General features: G+C 38.8%; 1 protein-coding gene across 2 annotated transcripts in view; it reads right to left on the bottom strand.

The window, feature by feature from the left end:
- Positions 1–6,428: 6,428 nt before the first annotated feature.
- Positions 6,429–10,817, bottom strand: part of rbpms (RNA binding protein, mRNA processing factor) — an 18,437-nt gene continuing 14,048 nt past the window's right edge. Inside the window, exons 6-9 of one of the 2 annotated variants that reach the window (XR_001636984.1) lie at positions 10,068–10,186; positions 8,519–8,590; positions 8,042–8,161; positions 6,429–6,477 (exon numbers count right to left, since the gene is read on the bottom strand). Coding sequence is in view for 1 of the 2 variants with exons in the window: in XM_016520320.1 (XP_016375806.1) it covers positions 8,528–8,590; positions 10,068–10,186 (182 nt within the window). In the remaining variant the exon portion in view is untranslated. Of the gene's footprint in view, positions 6,478–7,942; positions 8,162–8,518; positions 8,591–10,067; positions 10,187–10,817 lie in introns of those variants that run through there. The other variant, XM_016520320.1, reaches the window with a different exon arrangement.

Here is a 10,817-nt window from a genome sequence, read left to right as displayed (position 1 = left end):
AGTAATATTGTAATGTAACTAATTACTTTCAAAAGACAATAACTAGTAATATATAATGTATTACATTTTGGAAGTAACTTGCCCAACACTGTGTGTGTGTGTGTGTGTGTGTGTGTGTGTGTGTGTGTGTGTGTGCACCATCATTCAAGCGTGTCATTCTCTCAGCCAGCAGGGAAACGCTCCGTCTAACATTAAAATAAACAAGAGCTCATCTGAGTGTCTAAACATCATCAATCCAAAATAAAACACATAAACCAACCCAGAACCACTGAGCAGACAGACAGATGTGTTCAGCAAACAGTTATTTAGTCGGGTGAATCTCAATAAGAAATATGTCATATTGTAGTTCATCCCAAAATATATCCCAAAAAAGAAAATATATATACAAAATATATAAAGGACATTTTGCATATGCTTTGTCACTATAAATAATTTTTGCATCATTTTAATTAAAATGTTATAACAACCCTCCATTCTCATTACTGTAATGCAAAATGTTCATTAATTCTCATTTTGATTGTTTTGTGTATGTTTAATACAGAAATGAAAGTTATTTTGATTTCAATAGATCAGCATAAATTACAGTAGATACAGATACAGGAGAATAAAATTATCACTGCACTGGATACTGAGAAATGAACTAAAATGTCCTCTGTAATTGAATGTGTGTTCTCACAGGTGTAAACGTTCATGTATGCAGGTTCAGTCTGCAGTATTTAGTGTTTTGCTGAAGGACTGGATGGAGAAACATCATATCTTTGTGTGGATTGAACACACAGCCCTTCAGTTCCCAGCCAAGATCACAATCCACTGCACCATTAAAGACCACAGCAAACGCTCTGTTTCTAGAAAAACTAGATGTACCTTTTATAAGCTCTTATGAAGTATGTGTGTACTGTAATGAACCAGTAGATGGCAGCATTTGTTCAAGTTTAAGGCTACAGCTGCGCTGTCATGAAACAGTTTTAATAGTTTGACCATAAAGCTGTGCAGCATTGAATATTGAATTTATTGAAAGAATAGCAACTTGAGATGTGATCTAATTTTCAAGGGGGTCCTAAAAACACAAAAACAAAACATTACAAGATAAACGAAACAACTATACGAAACACACAGGAATGACAATTCAATATTATCACTGCATAGCTGGGTATATTGCTTACAAATTGTAATACGTTACTGATTCCAAATTACATGACAAAAATGGGAGTTAGTAACGTAATCCATTACATTACACATTTTAGGTAATATAATGTCTTTAAAAGACCAAGGTCCTCCAAAAGATGTAGTAATACTTGGTTAAATAACCCACTGATAAATTAAATCAAACATGTATGTGAACATCAGTTGAAGCAATGTTGAAATGTTGAGAAAACACTTAAAACTGAAATTATTTTTGTAAATCCTCTGCAATTATAGTCACCTGACTAGTGACTGGTCTTTTTGTGAATGCTCACAAAACTGGAAGACTTTATGAATGTATGTACTCCGTAGGCTATTTTTAACAGTAATCTGATCAGAGGCGTCATACCCATTCAAAGTGAGGGGCACGTGCCCCCTCAGATTTTTGAGCCAAGTGGATTTTGAATGCAGCTTCCAGAAGACAAAAAATAGCCGATAAATATTTTCTATATTTAATACAATCACACCGGCGTGATTATAACGTTCAATGCGTCATATCATCAGCTGCTAAATTCAATCGATCTATGAGTATGTCATGATCTATAGTGTCGAACGCAGCACTAAGATCAAGTAAAACTAGCAATGAGATGCAGCCTTGGTCTGATGCAAGAAGCAAGTCATTTGTAATTTTAACAAGTGCAGTTTCTGTGCTATCAACACCTGTCTCTCTCCTTCCATTCATACCGAAAACCCTCGAACGAGTTGTTTTCAACCAGGTATCATTGTTTCTTTCACAGAACAACAAACTGGACGCTAACCAGTCAGGTTTCAGGAGTGGCCATTCAACTGAGACTGCGCTACACTGTCAGTCATGGAAGCCTTGCGGATTGCAAAAGCTGATTCCAAATCATCAGTTCTTATTCTACTGGACCCATCTGCTGCTTTTGACACGGTGAATCATCAGATCCTCCTGTCCACCCTCTCATCACTGGGCATCACAGGGATTCCACTTCGCTGGTTTGAATCCTATCTCACTGGTAGGTCTTTCAGGGTGTCACTGTTCCTGGCTGGTGGAATGATCTTCCCACTCCTATCCGGAATGCTGAATCCCTGACAATTTTCAAGCGACAGCTGAAAACTCATCTCTTTCGACGCTACTTGACTTCATCCTAAATAATAATAATAATAATAAAAAAAGACTCTGTCTTTCTCTTTATTTATTCCTTCCCTTTCTAGCTTGTACTGATTTAAACAATGCCTAAAACTTGGTATTACGAGCACTTCCTGTGTCTGTTTGCCTCTTTAAGAAGAATCGCTTTATGTATTCCTCAATTGTAAGTCGCTTTGGATAAAAGCGCTTGCAAAATGACTAAATGTAAATGTAAATGTAAAACGAGTTATAACACATCAAACCCCAAAGGCGCACATGTAATAACTTTCACATTGTTTTTACGCTTGTCATTTCATTAAACATGCTCTGATCGTGGAACATAGTGCATCATTATTTACAGCAGATTCTCATGATTGAAATGAGTCCAACATAATAATAATAAAAAAATAATAATTGTGTCTTTCGTGTGTAAATAATACCTAAACCCATGAATCAAATAAATCAGTTGGAGAGCTTTATTGAACACTTGGCAAGTAAAATGTAGGAGCCAGCATTCTGTCTGTTTTATCTTTTTTTGTAACTTTTAAAAAAAGATATAATTAGATACCATTTTAAAGCTTAGAAATTCAGCTTTCGAATGCATCCAACCATTTAGATCAACTGTTAACGAGTGCTGAGTAGCTATAGCTATAACAAAAATGAGCACATAATTGTAAACATATAAAGGAAAAATACATTTTACAAACGTACAATGACTCTTATTTCGAAGTGTTCTTGTTCCCCATTGTTTGTGTTTTTTTCCTTGTTTTGTTCCTGTTTTCGCTTGTTTCTTTGCCCACCTTGTTTGTTGTCATGACTTCCCTTGTTAGTTTCCATAGTAATTCATTAACTCGTTAGCCATATATACCTACCCCGTTTGCCTTAAAGCCCAGTGCACACTGTGCGATTTTGGCCACGATTTGGTCGTCTGAGACAAATTTTGAAAATCCTAACAAATTCCTATAATCCTAGGGTGCTTCTCAAACGGAAAGGCTGCACATCGGCTGCTGGAATGATCTTCCCACCCCTATCCGGAATGCTGAATCCCTGACAATGTTCAAGCGACAGCTGAAAACTCATCTCTTTCGACGCTACTTGACTTCATCCTAAATAATAATAATAATAATAAAAAAAGACTCTGTCTTTCTCTTTATTTATTCCTTCCCTTTCTAGCTTGTACTGATTTAAACAATGCCTAAAACTTGGTATTACGAGCACTTCCTGTGTCTGTTTGCCTCTTTAAGAAGAATCGCTTTATGTATTCCTCAATTGTAAGTCGCTTTGGATAAAAGCGCTTGCAAAATGACTAAATGTAAATGTAAATGTAAAACGAGTTATAACACATCAAACCCCAAAGGCGCACATGTAATAACTTTCACATTGTTTTTACGCTTGTCATTTCATTAAACATGCTCTGATCGTGGAACATAGTGCATCATTATTTACAGCAGATTCTCATGATTGAAATGAGTCCAACATAATAATAATAAAAAAATAATAATTGTGTCTTTCGTGTGTAAATAATACCTAAACCCATGAATCAAATAAATCAGTTGGAGAGCTTTATTGAACACTTGGCAAGTAAAATGTAGGAGCCAGCATTCTGTCTGTTTTATCTTTTTTTGTAACTTTTAAAAAAAGATATAATTAGATACCATTTTAAAGCTTAGAAATTCAGCTTTCGAATGCATCCAACCATTTAGATCAACTGTTAACGAGTGCTGAGTAGCTATAGCTATAACAAAAATGAGCACATAATTGTAAACATATAAAGGAAAAATACATTTTACAAACGTACAATGACTCTTATTTCGAAGTGTTCTTGTTCCCCATTGTTTGTGTTTTTTTCCTTGTTTTGTTCCTGTTTTCGCTTGTTTCTTTGCCCACCTTGTTTGTTGTCATGACTTCCCTTGTTAGTTTCCATAGTAATTCATTAACTCGTTAGCCATATATACCTACCCCGTTTGCCTTAAAGCCCAGTGCACACTGTGCGATTTTGGCCACGATTTGGTCGTCTGAGACAAATTTTGAAAATCCTAACAAATTCCTATAATCCTAGGGTGCTTCTCAAACGGAAAGGCTGCACATCTCGGCTGCCACGTCATCAAACGTCGCTGAAGGCCGTCTCAATCAGAAGGGCCCTTGGAAGGCAGCCTTCGTTTCATGTCCTTCATTCAGCTGAATTTGAAGAATGTATGGGATGTATCCTTCGCGACCGTCGATCACCCACAATCCTTTGTACCCATTCCATTTCATGAAAATAAACTGACAAAAATGATTGGCCGTCATGATCAAATTTCATAAACTCCAGTCAGAATTCACATATGTTGCCTTTGCTCTGACAAACACTGGTTATGCCGCTGTTTTCATGTGGGTGTGTAGTGCTGCTTACACTAGTCTTCTTAAATACGCCGCTATTGCCGCCATTCATATACTTTTAATGATAGCCAACATCTCAGCCTGGCGTGCAATGCAGCTCGCAGTCACTGAACGTGTGTGGGTTGATAATGTTAAACTCCGGACAAGTTTTCTTGCACGCAGCCATTTTTAAGGCATCTTGAGTGTCGTACAGTCTGACATTAATGACAACTGAGATCCCACAGTGTCACATGATCATCATGTTCGTATAGTCTGACAAGCAATAATCGTAAAGGACTATTAAAATTGCACAGTGTGCACCCAGCTTTACACTTTGTCAGTTGTTGTCTTTGCTAAGTGGTAGAGTGTTTTCTTTTGCCCTGTTCCTCCTGTTTTCTCGTTTCCCCGCTCATGCCTTGGTTTATCTCATTTTATTAAATCTAACACTGCTTGTGTTTGGAACCTGCCTCTCCTCTTCTGTGCCTCAGCTAATCGTTACAGATGGGCAGATTTGTTTTTAAGGCTGAAAGTGGAAAACCATGTAACCACAACATTTGTCAGAACTCAAGTATATATCCAGCAGCATGTGCTCCGACCTGCAGAAACGCTGCTTCAGAAACACTTTTTGATGGTCAAATATAAAGCCTTTCTATTATTAGTACATCTGAGTGGGACAAAGTTTCTCTAACTATATTTAAACATTAAACGAGTCTCTCAGTCTGATTTCAAACACTTCTCACAAAGTGTTTTTAATGATTTAAGCAGGCTTAAGAAAGCTCAATAAAACATTCATAGCCATTAAAAACATCATTGTACATATAAGAAACAACATATAGAAATTACGGTTGCACTTTATTTTACAGAATGTGTACTTACAGTGTACCTACCTAAGAAAGTTCTGGAAATATAAGGTAACTACATGGGGTAGAGTTAGGTTAAGTGGTAGGTTCAGGCAGGGCCGTCCTTAGGGGGTGCAACTGGTGCAGTCGCACCCCGCACTTGAGGGGGCCCCGCGGAGAACGGACCGAGGGGGGCCCCGCTCCCTACCTCGCACCGGGCCCCGTGTCAGCTAAGGACAGCCCTGGGTTCAGGGTTAGTATCTAGTTATTACCTAGTTATTGTAATTACTATAAGTACATAGCATGTACATGAGGAACAGGACGGTAAAATAAAGTGCTACCGAAATTACACTAAAATGGAACTGAAAACATTTAATTTCATTCATTATAAAAATACTTATTTTGCTCCTTAAGAATAATAATAATAATGATTAAAAAAAGAGAATATGCAATATAATATCTAAAAATGTGTAAATATTGAAATCTTTTTGGCAAGGCATCATGCATCAACCCCATCAAAACTTACAGTAATTACTGACTGAACCAATAAGAATATCATCATAAATAATTATAATTCACACATAATATATCAACTACAATAAACTTCACAAAGTAAGAAGAGAAGAGAAAAGACGAGACAAAAAGAGAAGAGAAGAGAAGAGAAGAAATGAGAAGAGAAGAGAAGAAATGAGAAGAGAAGAGAAGAGAAGAGAAGAAATGAGAAGAGAAGAGAAGAGAAGAGAAGAGAAGAGAAGAGAAGAGAAGAGAAGAGAAGAGAAGAGAAGAGAAGAGAAGAGAAGAGAAGAGAAGAGAAGAGAAGAGAAGAGAAGAGAAGAGAAGAGAAGAGAAGAGAAGAGAAGAGAAGAGAAGAGAAGAGAAGAAATGAGAAGAGAAGAGAAGAGAAGAGAAGAGAAGAAATGAGAAGAGAAGAGAAGAGAAGAGAAGAGAAGAGAAGAGGACGGGTTCTGTTCTTGTGGAGGTTCTGATTGTCCTGTGGTTCACAGCAGCCTACGAGATCAAACAGAGTAAAGAAGAGTAAAAACGACAGTAACAGACTACAGGTCTTCTGATCATGGACTATAAATTCAAATATTTGTAATTTCACTCATCATTTTATCATTAGTACACATGCAGAAACACTTTTATTGATAAAGGTGAATATCTTTAGCAACATTCTTGTCACGAGTAAATAAGAGTTTCATCAAATGTACACATTTAAAAGATTAAGTTACTTTTAGTCACGTTCTTTTCCAGCAGTGATGATCTGTCTGTATGAGCCGTTATCACGCGTCTCTGAGAGACTGGAATGTGACTCGTGTCCCTCTTAGGGTCTGTTTACACCCGGTCACCTCCAGAGCCGTTCAGAAACAGTTGTGACTCCCATAGGCTTCCATAGGAACTGAGGAATGCAGAAGTACAGCGTGTCGTGCAGCAGCCAATAGTGCCAGCATTGAAGCCCATTCAATTCAGTGTTTCTCAAGCACACTCTCCAGAATGAAGAAAATACAGCATTTGTTGACATTTTTTGGAAATCTGGCCAGTAGTGGTATTTTATGAAGCACATTATAGTTAATGTTTATTGTTAGATAATAGAAACTTATACTATAATTGCAGTTAGATTTCAGAACGATGAGCTTTGTAAAAATCGACGCGTTTCAGAAAGGCGGGGCATAGAGGAGAAACAATAATGTACAGTATGTGGAAAATAATGTGTTTTTTAACCTTAAACCGCATAAACACATTGCATTACACCAAATACACAAAATAATGGTCTTTTTAGCAACGTCATATGACCCATTTAATAATTACTAGAAATTGCTGTAAATATAGTGAAACTGCTGTCTATCCTACAGAAAAAGGGATAGTTCACCCCAAAATGAAAATTCTGTCATTAATTACTCACCTTCATGTCGTTCCAAACCCGTAAGACCTTTGTTTATCTTCAGAACACAAATTAAGGTCTGGGCCGCATTCAGATGAAACTGGACAAGTGTAAATGCATCTGGTTGTTGAAACCACATGTGGAAATTTTACTCCTCCCCAAATGTTAAATAATAAACGTGAGAGAGCGTGTTATAGGCTATGTATGTTATAGTTAGATGTGACAGTGCTAATGCAACACACGTCGCCGCGGATGAGTATCTGAGTATCTCTTCAGTAAGCAGACACGCAAATTAAACTGAAAGAAAGTCACAGACACGCAACACACAATCTTATCTTTCCAGTGCTGATGCCGTTCTCTTATTGCGATCTTCTAGATTTTGTAATTAGCTGATAATGAATAAAATGCAGTCCTTGCTTTCGTTGAGGTGAACTCTTTTAAATTTGCATATGGGAATTGAAGATTGGATTTATATCCGTTTTGCAAAGACACGTTTATGTGGCCAAGTGTAAATGAAACCGTTTTGACAAATCAGATAGATATCCGATCAGAGAAAACACATGAAGTGACCAGGTGTAAACAGACCCTTATATTTATGACACTAAACTGACTATTATTTCCTACATCGCTGTTCTCATTTCATGACCTCCCAGCTGATTGAATGTTATCACTTACATAAGAGTCACTCACTTCTTGTTTCTGGTTTCACGTATCTGTATCTGGCAGAAGACAGATGGGAGAGTAATACAGATGAACGGAGAAAGACAGAAAAGATGAGGATGTCGTCTGTGTTGCTGCCGCACCTGCAGACTGAAAAACATGAAACTGTTTCCAAACTGCAGAAACACACAGAGCTCCTTACCAAGATCTGTTTGGTTTCTTCTCACTGAGCGACAGAATTTCCTGATTTAAATGTCAAAACGACATCTTGGACAAAACAAGATTCAGTTACAGCCATGATCTTGATATTATCTTTCATAAATGCCTGGACTTGAGCTGAAGGTGTTCATGGATGAAGGAGTTACAGTATTTTCCACAGGCGTGTCATTTAGAAATCTTGTGTTCACTCTGTGTCTGTTTGTGTGTGCTTGAATATAGGGTTCATGAGGGTATTACTACGTAAACATGGTTTATGAGGACACTTCTCAGTGTGTGTGTTATACTCACACACAGACGTCAACAGAACTGTCGGCTCTTCCAGCCCTGATTGGTTGCGTCTGCGGTCGGCAGCCAGCGAATCTGACACAAAACACTGGAGTCAGATCATCTGCATCACCATTTCTGTTCACATGCACAGGTTTGCAGCTCACCGGCTTTAGAAACAGAGGGTGAATAGTAATTTATAATCCTTTCCAATAGCGAGTACAACTGGTAAAGGACACACTTGTACTTTAGCAAACCAGGATGCCACTATTGGGCTATGACAGCATATCATTCACTGTAACTAGCATCTTTACTAATGTTCGACTGATATGTTTTTTTAAAGGCTGATGCTGATATCTTGGAGAGCAGAGTGGATGATGGTCAATATAAAGCTGATTCTAAAACATTTTTAAATCATTCGTGATCAGTTTGAGAAACCCTTATCTGTAACACTTATTATTATTATTATTTTTTTTTTTCACAAATAAAGAAATTGTAGAAAAATGAAATAAAGTAAACTCATTAGCCTATATATCATACCGTTCTTTGATGAAACTGGTACTTGACGGAAAAACAGAAAAACTTTCTGGTGAATCTGATAATTAAAAAATGCCTATCAACCATTAATCTTTATAGTGCAGATGCATTTGTTCAAAGGGGACATTGGATGCAAAATTTACTTTTACATGGCGTTTGCATATAAATGTGCGTTAGCAGTGTGTGGACACAACCACCCTACATTGATAAAAATCCAATTAACTCCTTTTTTAATCCCCAAAAAACCTAAGCACTATCAATTATCAAGCCGTTTTGATTTTCAGAGCAGTATGACATCATACTGCTCAGGCCCCGTCCACACCCGCTGACAGACTGTCCCGTATTAGCATATCTCCGCCCTCAGCCAGTTGTACGCTGTCTGCGTTTTCCTCCGCACTCGAGCAGCTGATAACAGTAGAGGTGTGGTCGGCTTGAAGTGGCACTGTGTAGTCCGATTGGTGTTTGGCATCAAAGTGAGAGCGATACAGAGCAGATGACTTCGAATCGCTCTCGCGGTACTTTAATGTCAAACACCGATCGGTCTGCGTAGCGCCGCTTCCAGTCGAACACACCTTCTGTCTCGTAAGCAATGCAGGTGTTTGTACTTAGACGTAAAAATTAACATAAGAGTCTTCATTTTGTCCCGACATGAGAGCCACTGAGGACGCAGTGGATTGTTTTGTTTTTGATGGTAACTCGCCACCAAATACACAAAAAATGGAAGAGAGGGGCGGGGCGAGCAGCAGCTCATTAGCATTTAAAGGAACATGCACTGAAATGGCTTGCTGTGAACAGAGCTGTTTTTGACAAGGCAAAAAGGGTGTTGTTTTACATGACCATTGAGGAATTGTAATCAGAATGTTTTGTAGACATTTCCTGAAGACCCTAAAGAATCATACCAGCTTGTGGAAATTGGGCATCCGATGTCCCCTTTAATAAATTAGCAGCATTCACGCCCCACAGATTTATGACCCTGCTGAGTGTGTACACTGCAGTGTGTTTGTGGGAAGCTGTGTAATGCAGGACGGTGTGTTACCTGAGCGTGCAGCGAGGAGCTGAAGGCGTACGCCGGCGGAGGCAGCTCAGCGGGGTACAGCGGGTATGAAGCCCACACCTCAGGACTGCTGGCGTACAGCGCAGGAACGCTCAACTCATCTGCACAAACAGCAGGAGACCGTGAGTTTAAACTTCCCAATCCATATAAATGAGTCTTAGCAGGATAGTCCCACCATTGTGTCCATGTGGACAACAGCGCAGGTGATTTGATCCTCAGAAACTAAAGGCCCGCTAGGTGGAGCGCATGTGTCCACACTCACAGTCAATGGAGAATATCTGAGAAGCTTGCGCGGTGCACACGACAGAGCGACACACTGACAATGAATACAGGCTTCAGGAGAGCTGAACTGATTTCTAATCATTGCATGGTGAACTTTTCATCCTGACAGAGGAGTAAAATGAATTGGAAGTCAGTAGATAGATCTCAGGGCCTGTATTCACAAAACATCTTCAGAGGAACGCTCAACTCATCTGCACAAACAGCAGGAGACCGTGAGTTTAAACTTCCCAATCCATATAAATGAGTCTTAGCAGGATAGTCCCACCATTGTGTCCATGTGGACAACAGCGCAGGTGATTTGATCCTCAGAAACTAAAGGCCCGCTAGGTGGAGCGCATGTGTCCACACTCACAGTCAATGGAGAATATCTGAGAAGCTTGCGCGGTGCACACGACAGAGCGACACACTGACAATGAATACAGGCTTCAGGAGAGCTGAACTGATTTCTAA

Source organism: Sinocyclocheilus rhinocerous, unplaced genomic scaffold, assembly GCF_001515625.1.
Source record: "Sinocyclocheilus rhinocerous isolate Xijiao unplaced genomic scaffold, SAMN03320098_v1.1 scaffold3801, whole genome shotgun sequence".
Lineage (NCBI taxonomy): Eukaryota > Metazoa > Chordata > Actinopteri > Cypriniformes > Cyprinidae > Sinocyclocheilus > Sinocyclocheilus rhinocerous.
The sequence above is the reverse complement of the archived record's forward strand: the minus strand, read 5'-3'. Positions and strand labels throughout refer to the sequence as shown.